Source organism: Megalops cyprinoides, chromosome 1 (genome assembly GCF_013368585.1).
Source record: "Megalops cyprinoides isolate fMegCyp1 chromosome 1, fMegCyp1.pri, whole genome shotgun sequence".
Taxonomy (NCBI): Eukaryota; Metazoa; Chordata; class Actinopteri; order Elopiformes; family Megalopidae; genus Megalops; species Megalops cyprinoides.
In genome coordinates this window covers 61,314,267-61,332,661 of record NC_050583.1, presented here as the reverse complement: position 1 = coordinate 61,332,661, position 18,395 = coordinate 61,314,267, and the positions used below count along the sequence as shown (strand labels likewise).

Here is an 18,395-nt window from a genome sequence, read left to right as displayed (position 1 = left end):
ACAGTCTGTCCTGTTCTTGTTCCCTCTGCTCTTCCACCTTTAGTGTCTCCGCCCAGTATGCAGCTCCGCAATGAGGACCTGATTATCATTAGCCTTAGCCTGCCAGTGGTGCAATAAGGTAGTTGCCTCAGTCTGGACACTCAGCAATCACTCATCACCTTGGATCACCTTCTAAAGACTCACCACTTCAAACTACACATAGGTTCACCCATTGAACTGTGACCTATAGCACATTCGCCTGCCATTTTGATACTGATGGCAGACAACTGGCAAATAATTTAAATTTATTGGACTAATGGTAATGAGAGTAGAATTTCTGGAGTAAGTAGGTAAATTGGCTGGAAGTCTTTTAGGTAGCTGTTTGTTGCAGGTTATATAGGTTTGACTGTTTCCTGATTGGATTCTGCACAGTATTGTAGATAGGTCAGACTATGAATAAATAAATAATCACATTTGGTGAGTACCCAGAAAGGAGCTCATCTTTTTACTCTATTACATTATATTGCAATGTGTTATATTGCATTATATTATATTAGAGTATGTTATGCTTAGAGTTTCTACTGATATTAACCAGAAAATATGTCTTCATTTGGTAGTTTATTGTTTTTTTTTATTGTTGACCAATAAAACACCAAAGTAGAGCAACATATGGTGCAATATTCTAAACATGTGCTACGCATCTCAGTTCCAAAGTGCACAGATCAGTCTTATTTTCATTCTGAAAATCTCTAGTTTTCTATACGTGCACGTACAGACCATAGGGGTCGACGCAGCCTATAGTCTCCATGACCTCATCTTGACCCATCTCAAAGGAGATTAAAGCTCAGTGCTGGCCAATAACATGCCTACTTTCAGGATGACACCTCCCACCTGGAGGTGGAGTCCTGCCTTCTAATCTGCTGCAAAACTCTAGGGGCATAGGCATTCAGATGGAACCTCGAAAACACCCCCGCTAAGACACAAATAAAAGCTACAAACATACATTGATATTCTCCTCAGTATGGTGTCATACAAATTAATTAAGCTCTTGAGACACAGTCGCAGCGCTCACATTGTTTCTGGTTCTGTTTTTATTCTGTCTTTCTTCTTCTTCTTTTCCTTCCTTGCATAGGTGTTGGCAGCATTGCTAAATTTTGCTGAAATATCCTATGCTTATGGTTTGCGCACATGCATGATGTGCTTCCTCTTGCTCTCAGTGTGAGATCTTGCAATGCATTTCTGTGAAAATAATCTTTCACGAACCTTTGTTTCTTAGAGCGCAGTTTTATTCTTTTATCAGTTTTCTCTCATGCAGCTAATTACCGATCACTTGTATCGATTTGCATTGCAGGACCATAGTAATTTAAGTGTTAACTAAAAATAACTTGCAGGGACAATTTGTTTTCAATTGCTGCTATTTTCCAGAACCAGGATTTTAAAGGTGCTTCTATGAAATTTGGTTGCAATTTGTAAAATGTTTTGAAATTATATTTCCTCTTTGGACTGTCTCCTTCCATATCCACAATGATGCCTGGCTATCACAATTTTTAAGTTTACCCAGGTTTTCACTATTATCTAGAGCACAATCAGAACAGAGAGTCTGATATGTATTATAGATGATAAGAATCTGAAGGTTCTCGTAGGATTGGCATGGAACTTAATACTGGCTATAGTGATGTCTTTTTTTTATTTTTTTGTGAATGGACTACATACAGTAGGGTGACTGTTTAGGGAGGTTGGTGAAAGTTGTGAACCTGAGTTCACAGTGGTTGTAGTCCAGGTTTTGTACCTTTAACTGTCTCAGTAAATGTACAGTTGTGTAAATGCATAGCATGTTACACAGGCGTTACATTGATTGTCTTGGATAAATGTGTCCGTTGCGCCACTAGGCAATGTAATGAGATGAGGAACGAGTATGAAAAACATGCCAGACCAAGAGCACAGGAGCAATTGCAATGCATGCTTTCAGGAGGCCACTCCACCACCGAACAGGTTTCATCGGAACACTTCACAACACGGCATACAGCAGCAAGACAGCGTCCAAAAAAAAAAAAACTCTGACAGAGGGTCTGACACTTCAGGACGGGGATGTGAAAGGAAGGGGACATGAGGGAGATGGACGGACAAAGACAGACAGAGAGACAGCGGCGGGGAGGGGGGGGGGGGGGGGGGGTCTCACGTTGTTGGAGCGCAGGGAGACGCGCCCTCCACAGCGGGCGCAGAACTTGGTCTGGCAGTAGGAGCAGAGGTGCCCGCAGCCGTCGGCGAACTTGGTCTTGCGGCAGATCCCGCAGGTGGGGGCGTCGTCCTTGTGCTGGCCCTGCTGTCGTCGCGTGTCTGCGCCGATGCGACGCACCTGCTCCTTGTAGCTCTCGAACTGCTGGTGCAGTCTTCTGATGGCAAGGGGGAGAGGGGTGGACCATAAGTCATCAAGACCTCCCGAGCTAAAACCACAGATTCCATTTTCCACTATGACCTGTTACAATACCCACCAGTTCACCATAACATGAAATAAAAATGTAAGCCCCCTTATCAATCTAGCAATATATAATTGCTGTACCCTAGGGTGTAGAAACGTATCGAGCTCCACACAATTAACATAGTGACACTGTTCAGCGACACTCTGGAACCTTTCAAGTGATTTCAGCTTTTCAGTGCAGCCCAGAGGTTTTGTGACTTGACACCTGGCAACCAAGAGAGGAGGCTTTCTTGACACAATGGGCTAGTGAGAAATCAATAGGGCATATATACAGGCTCAGTATGTCTCAAGGCAATGTGTATGTGTGCCCAGAGAAAGACCCTGTCGCTGCCCAACTTGGACAGTGTCCGAGAGTGATGGAACTGACCACAGGAAGTCCCCCTGAGGTTGGAGCAAACCTCAGATTGACAAATGAATCTTCCACCAGCAGCAAGACAGATGCTTTTCATTATTCTGTCTAATTCGCTCTTTTATTGACGTTACAACTCCCCTCTATGTTTCAGGTTTGGCTCAATGGCAGCGTGCATTAGTGAAACAAGCACCACCTTGTCAGCTTGCAGAATTAATTGGACACATTCTACACCCAAAGCTTCAAAGGGGAGGAGCTGGGGTATGATGGACAGAATCTAATTACACCAAGGGGACTTACTGTCATCAGTGCCACAACAGTGATCTCTCTCCCATGCACAGTGACACACCTTCTCAAACAATAAAAAGGTCCCACAAGGTAAAGGTTTCACAGGGAGCTGAGTGAGGTAACTACATTAGTACATCCACACAGTGTCCGGCACTGACCAAAAGAAAGCCCAAGAAGAATGCTGCCACATCCACATTGTCCCACACACATTGTTACAGGACCATGCAGGTCATCACCAAGGAACTCAGCCTTTATTTATTGGCATTCTTATTTAGTATTTATTGGCATTCTCATGACAGCTCTTCAAAGGGACGTAAGATGACGACACTGGACCCGATGACCAGCGAATGAAGAGGACAATGGAGTGAATTTTCTCTCATTCACATATTTTCCCATCATTCCCTCCCTTCATTAGAATTTGCCTCTGGAACAAGGATGACTGAGAATGTCTTCAATTCCTGTCTACAGTCTTATTCAGAAGGATGTTTTAGGCAGACGCACACCAATTAAAATACCAGATGAAACACTGTACTGAATTAATAAAATACAAGGTTATACAAAAGTGAGCAGTATCTTTACTTTGCCGCCCCCCAACCAGCAGCCCCCCCCCCCCCCCCCCCCCCCCCCCCCCACACACACACACACACCCTGCTTTTTGTGGGGGCAAAATAAACCTTTTGTGAAATGCAAATGAGGCACGGTGTCTGTGCCATCTTTTTCCCAAACATTCACAAAGGAATACTGCATTAGCATAAAGTTTCTCACAATGAAGGTATGCAGCTAGCAGCCCTAATTACCACTGTGGGTGTGGAGATGAAGTAGATCCCTTCATTCCAACTCATCTCTGAAGGGACTGGTTCCCAAACACTGTGCCTTCTGTTGGCAGCAGCCAGACTGGCACATGATAGGACGCAAGCTGACGATGTAGACACCCAGTATATGCTGAGATTAATTTGCCATCCACAGATATAACATAATGTATCTATGCGTGTGTATGCGCTGTACATAGACTTACAGAAAACAGTTAATAACTCAGATATAATCTGCAGTGACACTTCATGAGTGAATTTCCTATTGGCGAGTGTAGAGATGACATCCGTCAGGAACGTTTAAAGCTCTCCCAGGTGTTTACATCTCAACAGGGTTGTAAATTCATACAGCTGCCAGGAACCAAATGTATTTTGCTGCTAGGACCATCTCCTGAGACAGGCAGGACACGCTACCTCTGCTGAGTGTGCATAAGTCATTACCGGCACCAACACATACGTTGCATATGACAGAACTACACTACACTGTGTCCATGCGTCAAAGACGTCAGACTATAGCCACAGTTCAGGAAAGCAATCCGCATAGCTTCTGAGACAGAGAGTAGGGGCACTGGTCCATTCATTTAAAGCACTCTATATGAATGGTCCCACAAAGGAGCTACATAATGCTTTCATAAGAGGTACGTAACAGTTTGATGTTCACTACATTTATTAACATTCATGCCAACCAACGTAGCCTGTCATGGGATATGTATATCACCACCCATGTCATGTGTGCCTTTTTAACAATATGCCACATAAGAATGTCACTGTCATTTGTGACAAGAATGGCAATATAGCAGATCCCATGGTAGTCTGTCATGGCTGATGCACATATTTAAGAGTGTTTATCTAGTGCCTATAAAGATGTTACATAGTTCTTATAAAAACATTAGGTGGTTCTTATGTTGGCCTCTTCATAGTAAGCATTATCATTCATGCTAATCCAAGATGGGCAAATTCTCCGGGAACCATCAGAACAGAACATTATCCATGAGGCAACCTGAGCCTCCAAAAGACTCTTCAAAGTGGGGAAATAGTTCATTAAGCAAAGTTGTTCCATCGACACCTGACACCAGACACAGCAGCCAAGTAACAGGAGGGTAGCTTTAGAACAAGTAACAGGAGGGTACATGTAGAACATTGGTTGCAGTACACTGTTATTTTTATTTATTATTCTGTTCTTAGAAGCTGTTTTACATATAAGTACACTTGCAGGAAGACTGTGTGGATGCATGAATCGTTTCCAGGAAGGGAAAGTGACATCAAACAAAGTGCATTCACAAGCCCCAGCAGAGGCGATTGTCCTCTAACGCATTTGCGCCATGACATGTTCTGCAGATTGCCAGTAATATCTGCTAATACGACCTAGCTGAATATGAGTTCGCATTGATCCAGTGCCTGGTGTTGGTACGCTTGATCCGTTTTGCTTTTGTTTGTTTAGTTTTATTTTCCCCCTAAAACTTTCATTTATCGCGTGGATGAAACAGGACATACAATGTGATTGTAACACAAATCTGGCATTAATCAGGGTAATAATGAGCCCAGGCTTTGGAGGATCAGCAGCTGTGTTCTCCCTCATGCTTTGTAACCTCTACATCATATTCTGCACCTTGTGATTCTCCACCTCTGCCTACCCACAGTGACTGGCTCCTCGTGACGCTAGGTCTGAGGCTCTTTCTTAATTAAGCTTAAGAGCAAGCAACTAATTGCCGTCTCGTTTCATTTTGTTCCCTCCATTGCTTAATGAGCCTTTCACAGATAACGACTCACTGAAAGGGGAATCATCAGGTATTGGTGAGGACACAGTCTTACATAAACCCACTGCTACCATCTCTGCGCTCATTTCTTTTGTGCTTGAACTAGGGCTGGGCGATCAATCGAATTTTATTTTCAATTACGATTATGAAAAAAAAGAGAATCGAGATAAAACATTTATTGTGCCACGTTATTTAATATAAAGTTCAATAAATGCATGATGTTGCCAAAGTCCATGAGCAATCATGTTAAATAATCTTGATCTCAACATTGACCAAAATAATCGTGATTATGATTTTTTCCATAATTGAGCAGCCCTAGCTTGAACAGCTGTGACACATTGCAATCACCAGAAAAAGGCGTTTAGAAGTGTTGTACTTTTAAAATCGGAAGCTTGCATTGAGCTTGTATTAATTACTTATAAAGGCAAACTGTATTCTAACCATAACACTTGGTGTAAAGAAGGCCTGTCTTATGATTGTGACAGTTGAGAACACAGTGTCATTCAGAGTTCCCTTTGCTCCGTCAAACACCTGCAACAAACCTCAGCCCATCTCTGCATCCATGTTTACTTCCAGCCCGCTGGAGTTACAGGGTCAGAGAGACCTGAGATACTAATTGAATCTGCCCAGCGATGAGATGTAATGGCTCTGCCATACAGTCATAAGGACCATAATTCCGCAGGCACAATGCCACAAAAGCTTCATATACACTCATAACTTTCAGAGGGAAAAGAACATTAAGTAGTCGGTTTCGCTATGACTCCGCGTTGGCACACACTCGGAGGTGTTAGGAGTGCGCAATTTATTACCCTTCTTAAATAATACCATATTTGCGCAGAGGGATTATTAAGTATAATATATTCATTATTTAGTGGTTGCTAAAGCAACACTCATTTGTGGATTCAGCTTTCATTTTACATCACATCCTTGCACAGTTCACCTGTGTGTATTCTCAGACATCCTTGCTACCTGTCTGCCTGTACACACTAACACACTCAGGTTAAAAAATGAAGCTGTATCTGGATCAGATATCATAATGGGTGTGTGCAAAGGGGAAGCGATTGCGAAAAGCTGTATTTGATATGATTAAACTGCAAGTGGGTATAAAACCCAACAGAGCCCCTCCTAAATCACAGCAAAGTCACTGATTAGCAAGTCAGTGTAGGAATCCCTTTGACCTCTGATACCGGGACGACGGTCTCAATACACTTTCAATATTTGCCTCAGAATACCTCTGCTTTTAAATCTCTTTGTTTTATGAATGCCGTATGAGCTGCTTACTGTATGTGTCTCCTGCTTGTGTTTATTGCCTTAACGATAGCACCGTAATGATGTACTCTTTATAAATTCACGCAGTGTACACAGAAGAGATAGCACGCGCTTGTGTGTGCTTCGTTTTTCCATGACGCAGTTCCCGAGTTCCGTGACTCACCTTTTCGCGTCTGACCCTTATCTAGTCATAAAAGCAAAGGGAACAGACAAAAAACGGGGAAGGGAACAGTGACAACTGCTTCAAGCTCAATACAAAAAAAGGATCGCTTTTCAACAATAACCTCATGTGATGAAAATACGGTTGACACATGGGGTGCAGTGTAAAACCTAAACGAACGCCAGTGTTTGAAAGGTGTCACCGGAGAACTAAAAAAAATATCAAGCAGCATAGCGGGATGCAGAAGCTGACGAAGGAAATCAACGTAGGGAAGGCAAAGCCATGCCATACGTTGCAAGTCCCATGACGAACCCCGTGAGAAGGAATCCTCTTGAAATTTTTCTGTTGACTGCTCGAGGCAAGTGTAATCTGGAATGTCTCTTTCTCTCCCTCTCTGCATTCACACGTCTACAAATTTCTTTCCTTCATATCTCCCTCCCCAAAAATAACATTCATAGCATCTGCTTCTCAGACACCTCAATCGCCCACGTTCAATTTGTGTCATAATATGTAAGGATATGATGGAATGGACCTTGGATCTTTGCTCTATGGTGAGAAAAATCTCACCTCACAGCGTCTTGCACAATGCTGTACACAGCTCTGCACGCTAGCACAAAAGAGGTATGCCATATTAATGCGCTCCCTCTCAGAACGCTGAAAAATCATCTACATCAGTCTGACAGTCAATGTAGAAACAAAGCACCTGCTGATGTATAAACTAAACTAACAGATACTAAGAAAGCATGAGAAATTACCTGGACTGCAGAAACGTGGCCATGACCTGCTGTTTTCTGTCGTCAGCGCCCTTGGCTTGCAGATAAAACCAAAATCCAAAACATAATGAGCGTCGTGTCCAAGCCCTTTGTGGCAGTCCACAAGGCAAATGCTTGTTTGCCACGATTTCTGCTAGCGGTCCGCATGATGCGTGGATGGACAGCAGACTGCGGCCCAGGGAAGCTGGAACACTGTGTCTACTTGGGAAAATCTTGGCGAATGAGGTGAATTCAGAGATTACGACGTCGCAAGGACTCATTGGTGACAGCAGCACTGATGGAGATGACGTTGGAGACTACTTCATCGGTGACAGCATTCTTGTGCGGTTTAGCCAACTACTTTTTCAATATTTTTATGTCACATTTTTGAAAAAAAGAGAGAGTTAATTACCCAAACACAAGACAGTCATAGAGAAAACTAGCCAGTTGAAAACTAAATGCTATGGTCTTTGTGTTTTGACAAAAGAAGAGTCTTTGGCTTTTTTCAGCAACATATTTTTGCTGGAAAAAAAATGTATTTCTTTTTGGGCTTACTTTTGTTTGGAAAGGGGGTGAATTTACTGAATGAGGAAAATGTAGTGTGTCTCATTTACTTCTATAGCCACAGAACCTAGAGGGTAAATACCGTAACTGTCCCTTCTCTGTCTCAGAGTCTCACAGAACCATAGCTATACTGTTTCACATTTACCTTCCCGCCTGAACAGTTCAGCAACATCCTCGATCAGAAATTAGGGGGTAAAGCTGCTCTTTGATCTTGCACTAACGATGTTGCCATGATGGTCAGGAGTTAACATGAGCTCCAGCGCTCCATCCATCCCCCACGCTCACCCGCAGCAGACCTGCTTTCGACTGCGGCGAGGAAAAGGTCCTGACCCTGCTGCGCACTGCTGGCCCGGCCACAGGGGGCGCTGGCACTCAAATAACACAGACCACGGGGACAGGTGTCTGAAATGGCAGGCCCGAGCCCAGGTCGTGACGGAAACACAAGCCTGCCAGCACCCTACTACCCCCGTTCCTCCACGTATCTGCGCCCCAGCAGCGAATGGATTATAGAAAATGGAACTATAAATAACCAAAATACAGTCACAGAATTCTGATATGATCCAAGGCTGATTGTAAATGACAATTTATGTTCATCGTGAAACTATAAGTAAAACATGAATTAGACTAGGAGTAATTAGACTTGCCCGTTCATTTAATAGTAAGAATTTAGTGCAAACTGATAGCAATTGAATAAAACCCGGTCGATCCCATCCCTGGGTCAGTTTGTCATTGCTTCCAAATGCTTTTCGGAAAAACATCTCACCCGAAATGCCAATGTCATGAAGATAAGCTCACCCTGGAAAAATCCGGGAAGAACTCAAAAATGTTTCGCGACAGACGCGCTACGCCTCTCGTTTTCTGCGGCAGTGCTGGCCATATTGCGCTCACTGTGCATTGCGCACCACGTTGTGTTCATTGACTGCATGCCGCCAGTCCAACAGCCTGTCCGCACCTGCGTTTAACTGTGGGGAACGGTGTCGGTCTCAGAGCACCTTTCCCCTCTCTGCGTCAGAGAGTGAGACCGTGCGGCTGTCTGGGCCGTGGAGCGGGCAGCAAGGCCCAGAGAGCCCAGCTCCCGAGAGCAGGAGCCCAGCCCCAGCTCCCCCAAGCCAGACCCGGCCCTCGTTTGGCTTGGCTCCCTCTCGTTTCTCCTTCTGCTTACATAAGCACTTCGGCTGGGGGCCTGTGTCTCCGCTCATGCTGTGTGGCAGCATATGGCACCAGCAGCACATTGAAAGCTGAGCTGCTCTTGGCCACTTCATTGCTGGCAGACCCTGCCCACACCTCCCCCCCTGCCCCCGCCCCCCACCCCCCCCCAATCTTCTGTTCCTCCCAGCCGGAACTTACGTCGCCCTGGCTGCGCTTCCTCGCCTCTCCCTGCGCGGACAGGAAGTGTGGCGGAGGACGGCCGCGCCTCCATCTCGCGCGTTCCGTCGCTCTCTCCCGGTTCTCGTTCACTCCGTTCTCTCTGTTACGCTCCCTCATTCACGTTCTCGTTCGCTTCGTTTCGCCGATGATTCTATCTGCCGTACGCGCTTACTTTGAATGAATAAAACATAATTGTTGCTCAAGCATGTTCACAAAAATATGACGAGTGTAAAAACAGTGCTTTCTTGAAGGAAGGCATCAACGCCGCTAAACTGAGAATACAGGTAACGTGTAGCCTCCTCTTATGAGCTCTCTCTTTTTTTGACAGAGGGAATCTCTGTCTTCCTCCTTCCCTCTCTCTCGTCGCCTCTCTCCCTCGTCCTCCCTCTCACCCTGTCACCTCGCGGTGATCACAGGCTGTCACACCCTGCTGCGCTCGCACCACTCGGTCCGGCACGAGGGGGTTAGCACGGCGGCCTAGTGTCTTTCTCTCTCTCTCTCTCTCTCTCGTTCTGTGCCCCTGCCCTGATAATACTTTACCTCCTCTTTGAATCAGCAAACAAGATCACATCACAGAGCAAGGTGGGGCGGAGCAGCGCCGCTCACATGGAGTGGCCTCGTTTCACTCACCGTCTCCGGGAGAGAGAGCGGCTAACTGAGAGCGAGTTTTTCCTCTTTCGAAGCCTCTTTCAGCGTCCCAAATTTCACTCGGCCCGAATCAACTTCAAACCCCCATGAGATCACAAAATTGGGTTGTGTTCCTCCTAGTTTCCAGGCAGCGTGAGAAAAAACACGTCATATGGGGAAAAGCCGGAACCCTTTCCAACGTCAAGCACTGCCAGTTACCTGGATGCATTTGCTGAAAACCTGTTATGAAGAGAATAGCGCCTGCTGTAATATTGAGTATTGAAATAACATTTGGGAGAAGAATGTGCTGCTTTGCTTTTACATCACAGAGAGTTAGAGCCGTACAGTCTCTAAACTGATGTGATTCGGATGTGTGGCCCAGCTTTCCTTTGTCGTGTTCATTCTCCTCATGGATGTAAGACCCCGTCTTACTAAAACCTCCTGAAACCCAGAGGGGAATACCTTATTAAGATGTTCCTCAGCTGAAATCCCCGGAAGCTCTTTGCATTTTCCTTTTCTTGACTCGGGCACTAAGTACGTCACGTGACACCCGCAGCCCTCCCGCAGGAGAGGCGGGGAAGACGGTGAATACAAAGAGATGCCCTCATTATGCCAGACTCCGCGCCGCTGTCTGGGGATCACGGCTGCCGCGTTCCCCTTCCTGGGCCTGCGCTCAAGGGAAGGCATTGCTGGCTGACACCTGACGTGCAGATCAGGATCCTGCACCCCCCCCACATCCCCCGGGTCTCTCTCTGGAGCTCCCTGCCTCTTTCCTCTTGTAAATGGAGCATCACGCGAGATGGCAGTGCGCGCCACTGAAAAATCCCTCTCCCTGAGCGGGGACTGGGTTTGATGCCGGGGACGGCTTTCTGCATCGAGCTGCGTCTTCAGAGCAAACCAGGCTGCGTGTCATGACTGCAAACCTGCCAATCATGATTCCAGAACACGAGACACGCTTGAACACCACCACCCCAGTCCCGACTGTAAGTCCTTTTCTGTAAGAAAATCGAACCCCAGGAACACAAGGTTGACCGTATCAAGCTTTCATAAATCTGCGCATGTGAGCTCAGCATGTCCAACGGAAACCTTTCCCAAGGATCAATGTTCATATACTTGTTGACTTTTCCAAGAAGTCATGAAATCAATTTCAAGCTCCAATTAGATGTTCATGTGGAACATTTCCTTTATGATGATTGTTCCGGAAGGGGCAGCCCGAGGGCGTCCCCCGTGCTCAGCCATGGAGGACCTTGCCCCAGACGTCGGAAAACCCCTGTCGGACCAGGTGGACGTCCGAGGTGTGCACGCCGTCGCCCGAGGGCCCCGTCTCCAGCTCCCTCCCGTGTCACCGTGGCTCCGTTCGCACCGTCCCCGCCCCGCCGCGCACTACGCGCTGTTAATTAGCGACGCTATGAATACATCGCCAGGAGGGAGCACTATTTCCGTCTCATCAGCTGATTCGCGGAAAAGACACTCGCTGTCGGGCAACGTTACGGAAAAGCAGCAAGACCGGAGCCTCTAATCCCTTTATGTGTCTGAGCCACTGGTGACCTGCGAAAAGAGCTCCGAACGGTGTGCCGCTGACCGGCCAGGAGGGCGCAGCATGAACGGGCGGGCCAGCCAACGGACAGGCAAGCAGATAAATAGATTTAATGCTTTTCAGGAACAAAATGGATTTCATTTGAAAACCGCAGTAACTTTATCGCTGTTTACATCCTATGCATCCTCCAGCAGCAGCAAGAAATAAAGAAATAAATAAAAGATTTTTGCCAGAGCCTTTGTCAAATCAGAAATAGACTCAAACCAAAATAGACTCAGGTTTTGTTTGGTGTACAGAAGACTGTATTGATTTTAGTATCAAATAATGTCTTTGGCTTATCAGCGAAGTACAGAGACAACACGCTGTGCCAGTTTATACAAAGGTGAAGATCAGCTCCTTAGACGTCTGATGAGACTCTCTCACTGTGTCATCCAGGGCTCGCGGATAAACCTGACAAACTACAGCTACGTGTACATCAAGATGATAACATTTCCCAGAAACCCTCTGTGCTGCAATTCTGTGGCAGATTAGACAGCAGGCCCTGAATAATGAATGAAGATGGGCTTGAAATCAGGGAGGAGTGATGCGTGGGCTGAAGGAAGAGAGCTGGGAGTCCACTTCTTACCAGAGACTGGAGACCATCTCAGCGGCGGAGTACCCACACTGCTCTGTCGACAGCGATGGATCACATTGCTTGCCCCTTTATAGCTCTCAGTTCCAGACTGGTGCGTTCACCTACTTTCCTTACGTAGGGCGCTCCTCGCTAAATCGACTCCACTTGCGTTCATCAGACCCGCCTATTTAACACTTGAAACAAAAGGATCGCCCAACATGAGATTCCTTTACATTTGGGGTGTTTATTTCTATAGTGCGGCTCGTTCTCTGTACCGATTACATAGAGAGAAAGACAGATGGAAAATGCACCCAAGCCACTAGACTGATGAACCGCCAATGGCTGTACCAAGGGGATGTGGAGCTCCCCAAACAGAGCTCTCCATATGGCTGTGCATTGCGGCTGGAGGCCCTCAGACCAGAGACAACACCCTTCCACTGTAGCACATCATGGAAAGTTTCAGCACAGATCATCACTGAGTTTGTTCACCTACACCTCATCACAGACAGTCTTTTACACAAATTACCACTCACACTGCTCTGCCACAACACATCACTGACACCGTTCAACTTCAGCTAATCACAGTCTTTTGCACAGCTTATCGCTGACTCTTTTCTCCTACAACGCCACCGCTAACATCATCTTACTTCAGCTAGTCACAGGCAGTCTTTTACTCAACATATCACTGGGGTTGTTCCTCTGTAACTTGTCACACTCATCTCTCTTACTGCTAATCAGTGACATTTTTCTGTTACAGCTAATCACAGTCTCTCACACGGCCCATCACTACCACTGCTCATCACTCCTACAATTTCTCACATGGCTAATTGAACATTCATCACTGATGGTCTTCTGCACAACTCCTGACACAGTTCTCCTACAGTCTCTCACACGGCTAATTGCACATCTTATCACAGATTGTCTCCCACACAACTCATCGCCGACACTGTCCTCCTACAATCTCTCATGTGGATAAGTGCACAGCTCACCACAGACACAGTTTCTCACAGACACACATCTACACTCAGGCGTTTGTCACGGGGAGGACACGGTTTCGCAGACCTCGTTTCTAACACGCAACTGACCTCCAGCGCCCGCCCTTCAAAAATTCCCTCACAGACTCTCTCTCATCACAGACACCCGTCCGATCTGCACGGTCACCCCCCACACCCAATCGGAGCACAGACAGTCCCTCGGCGCGGAGTGCACGCGCGCCCTCTCCCACTGGAGCGGCTCCCTCTCCCGCAGCACGCACACCAGTCACCTTCCACTTTCGCTAATGCCCCCAAGTGCCTCGCGGAGATGGAGACTGGGAAGGGGAGTGTGGGCCTTCAGAACCGGAGGAGAGAAAACGCATCCGAACCAATCTATAAATACACCTGAAAAGCGGTGCGAGAAGCGGCGGGCGCTGTAGGAGTGGAGTGAACAAAGAGTCAGAGAGAGCCTCGGGGAGGAACGGTGCAGCTCGGAGGCTGGGATCCAGCGCTGCTCAAGAAATCAAATGCCCACCTCGAATCCGCGCAGCCAAGGCTGCCGGCTCACTTTCATTCCTTCGCCAGTGTGTGTGTTTATGTATTTATAACCTCTGCGCTTCAGCGCCTGTTTTATCCGGCAGGTCTCCCTTGAACGTTCTCCAGGCTTTTCCAGAGTTTTTCGTAACGGGTCGGTGCAGACGAGGGCACGTGTTTCGGACCCACTGTATTTGGTGCAGAAGGATTTCAGGATAGATCCCCTCTCTACAGTGTCTGCGGTGCACATGCAATCCCTAACACCCCCCCCCCCCCCACCTCCATCAACACCCACAGCTTCCTGCCCCCAAGGGCCTGGATCCTGTAACTCCCACACAATAAAAGCATCTGACCTCACACACTCCGCCGTATTATGGCAGCCATTAGTCTTTCTGCATCACTAGCACTTATTCACACGTTTTAATTGGCTCGGTCCTGCCCTGCCTCGATTCATGTCCGTTCCTATCCTTCCCTCTCAGTCCAGCAGCGGTTTCTTGTTGTTTGCGCTAGGACAGTCTGGGAGGCCACACTGCCCCATTTCCTCCAGAGCTGTTGCAAAGCGGGAACCGGAAACAATCAGAGCTCTTACGCACTCCATGTGGAATCAATGAGTCGGACACGTCAACAGCCCTGCGGATAAATAAAGTCACGCTTTAATATCCACTCCAACCCAGTCCGGTTCTATTCTATTCATGCTCTCTGAATATGTTAATCTAATCATTAAATCAATCAATGGACTGTCAGCAAGTTCACTAAGAAAGTACAATATCTTGTAAAAAAACTGACACTGAAGCCATTGTAAACAGTGTTAGAGATCATTCGACAATGATAAGTGTGATATATGTGGATTTCATAAAAGCTGAAAAATAACACTTACTATTTATCTTCATAGCGTGAGTATTCATTTTTTTTCCCACTCGCAAAGTATGGGTGTTAATAATAGCGTTAATAACATTTTTTATTGGATATCTAAACTGAAGTGTTATAGAGAAACAGTGTGCATGAGGTGCGGAGGAGTGCCTCTGTTGTTTCACTGGAGATTAGTTCTGGCAGAATAAATGGCCTCAAATATATCATCAGAGAGAGAAATAACTACACAATATATTACTTTAAAAATGAAGTCCATAGTGAATGGCATGAAATGAAATCAGCTTCAAAACAAAGGAGGAAAAATGTTTGGGCTGCGCACACAGACGAATCTTCACAGAGGCCCTCAGAAGGGGAGGAGTAGACGAAAAAAGATGGAGAAACAGAGGCTGTGATAAAGAAAGGGGGAGGCAGGGGAGAAAGGGGGGGGGTGAGGGCGCAAACAGCAGGAAGGTGGGATGAGGCAGCAGACGTGGGTAAAGGGGGAGGTCAAATGGAGAGATAGAGAAGGAGGACTGAGGGAAGCGAGAGGGAGGGAAGGCCGAGAAAGTCAGGGAGAGCGAAAGCCCTATGAGCAGTGAGCACGCTGTCACAGGCACATCGCCACGGAAACCGCCACGTGGGTGTCACACACTCCACTGGTCACACACTGGCAGGGAGATGTGCTCGGGTGGGGACACGAGGCCCTCCTGCCGGACACACCCACTCCTCCCCTCAGTCCTGAATACTCTCTGACAGTCCCACAGCCTTCTCGTTTTGCTCGCCAGGTGGGGCTACGCTGCAAATATCCCAGGGAGGCCAATGCAGGGAGGGGCTCTAAGCTCCTGTGATTCTGAGGTAATGGAGATGCCCATTACCACAAGGACCAGAGCAGATGTACACTCCAATTGCTAAGGAAAACCCAGAGGTGAAATGCCATTGGTCACACGGCCCCCTTACACACAGGTCCCCCATTCGCACGTGAGATGTGAGAGGACAGGACCATAACATCAGGACAGCCAGACTTACAGCAGGACAGCTGTGGGAGCCACACCTCTTCAGAATGATCGGAGAGGCTGGGGTGCTGTAGGAGTCCGCTCATTACAGTCATATCACCAGCGGGGAGAAGCCATCACCAGCTTGCCACTGCACCCTAGTTCTCTCAGGAGACCACTCTGCCCAGGGTCCTGCAGCAGTGAGGAAGCTGGTGCAGTGCAGAGGACAGGTGTAATGGAGAGGATAGGCAGCTGGGTGAAGGAAGGCACCCACAGGATACGGAAGAGCGGGTCGCTCCGCCTCCTCCAGTTTCGCGTGAAACCACTGCCTTTTACAGGAGGTGTTTAGTAGGGTCCGAGAGGAGATGGCGGAAATGCGTTCTCATCCCTGTAGTGCTGACTGACGCTGCAGGGGGATGGGGTCCAGGGTCACAGGCGGGGTAAAGGAGGCCAGAGAGGAAGTGCCTGTGGACAGGAAGAGAGCCCACTCCACCCCCTCACCAATCTCTGCACTCAGAGCACTCAGCAGCCAGCATCGCTCCTTCTCTCTCTTTTATTTCCATGTCCGTTTAATTCCCCAAAGCAGAGTGCCGCTCCATCACTCCCGACTTCCGCCCCGCAGAAGCCACCATTAGCGTCAGCACACAGAGAACGGCAGAACCTCCCCACGCACATGCACACACATGTGCGTGCATATGAACATGCATATATACACACACAGGCAGGTACTTGCAGGCACACTCAGGCACACACACACACACACACACACACACAGACACACATGCACACAGACACACACACACACATACACACACACACACACGCACACACACACACACACACACATACACACACACACACACACACACACACACACAGACACACACGCACACAGACACACACACACACACACACACACACACACACACACACACACACACATACACACACACGCACACACACAGACACACACACACACAGACACACACACAAACAGACACACACACACACACACACACACACAGACACACACGCACACAGACACAAACAGACACACACGCACACACACACAGGGACACACATGCCCAGTCACACACATAGACTCAGCCTCAAAAACCCTGTCATCCACTCAAAAAATACACACTTGGGTGAAGGTGCTGGATGTGTGAGTGAGTGATGTGAGAGACGGCACTGTGACTGCTATTCTGGGACAAGCCAGAGTCTTCCCTGACCAGTCACACACAGAAATCCTGGGCAGCCCAAGCGGAATGCCTGCTCATTAAACTTTCATGCTGTTGAGTTCTGGGAGTGCTGAATAGGCTGTGCACCAGCGTCTCTCTCTCTCTCTCTCTCTTTCCCTCCTCCCTTGCACTTCCCTACACTCACACACACACCTTCTCCCTCTTTCTCTCCCTCCTCCATCTCTCTGTCATTCTCTCTCTCTCTATCTCTACTCCCTCTACCTCTTACACACATTGTCTCTCCTATCTACCTTCTCTCTCTGTATATACATTCTCCTATCTGCCTTTCGTCTCTCTCCCTCTTTTCCTTCTCCTCTTCTCTCTTCTGCTCTCTCTCACATGCACACATTCCCCCCCTCACTTTCTCTGTAAGGCTCTGTATGTCACCCTCTGCTATATAAATAAATAATGCACTCGTTGGAAGCCTGTGCTGGAGTCGAGAGTCACCATCTGCTCTCGCTTCTCTTTCTTCACCGCAGCTGAATGGCGCAGTGCAGAAGGAGCCCTCCTGTATAGAGGGAACATTTGGGAGATTTCTAAGGCACAAAGTCAGGAAGGAGCAGTTCCTGCCGGCTCGGCTTTCTGCCCCCCCCCCCCCCGCCTTGCAGCCGCACGTGGGGCCGGCGCTGGAAGCGGGGGCAGCGGCGCATGTGCTGATCAAAGGCCAAACCCCCCACTCACTCCCTGCTGGCCCCCGCGGGCACAAGCGCCGGCAGACGTCCGCCGCCTGGCCGGACAGCGCTTCCCCGAGTGAGAGCACCAGCTGCCTGCCCCCGATGGGAGCGCAAGTTCCAGGCCCGGGCCGGGAGGGGCCGGGGGGGCCGTAAGCACTGGAACGGCGGAGTTTCCCCAGCGCTTGACCTGCTCGCGGCTCAAGGCATGCAAATCCTCACAGTCACCCAGCATTCTGCCTGAGCATGGCTGTGCTAATTCACTCTTTTCCTGCTGCTGAGGAGGACACAGGGGAATGGCAGAAAAAATAAATAAGGAGAAAAGGAAGGGGGGGGGGGGGGGGGGGGAACATCTCTGTACAAGGGAGGTCCACAAGGCTGGGAAGTGTTTACGCACACAGGGTGGGATCAAGTGTACTGATGTCCATCTATAAATAGATATGGTTGATTATGACCACCTAATCCTTTGAGGAACGGTGGATGTACGACTCTGTCATCGCATGGTGTGCCACGCACAGCTGCCACGCCTGGTCACAGGGATTCACCCGAGAGAACTCCCTACCTCTCTAGCATGGTTGCTTTT

General features: G+C 47.9%; 1 protein-coding gene across 12 annotated transcripts in view; it reads right to left on the bottom strand.

The window, feature by feature from the left end:
• Positions 1–18,395, bottom strand: part of rims1b (regulating synaptic membrane exocytosis 1b) — a 92,049-nt gene that overhangs the window by 60,091 nt on the left and 13,563 nt on the right. For 10 of the 12 annotated variants that reach the window (XM_036525080.1, XM_036524985.1, XM_036525019.1 and 7 more), the window contains exon 2: positions 2,159–2,372. In XM_036525080.1, coding sequence (XP_036380973.1) covers positions 2,159–2,372 — 214 coding nt within the window. Of the gene's footprint in view, positions 1–2,158; positions 2,373–7,845; positions 8,089–18,395 lie in introns of those variants that run through there. The other 2 variants (XM_036525054.1, XM_036525063.1) reach the window with 2 other exon arrangements.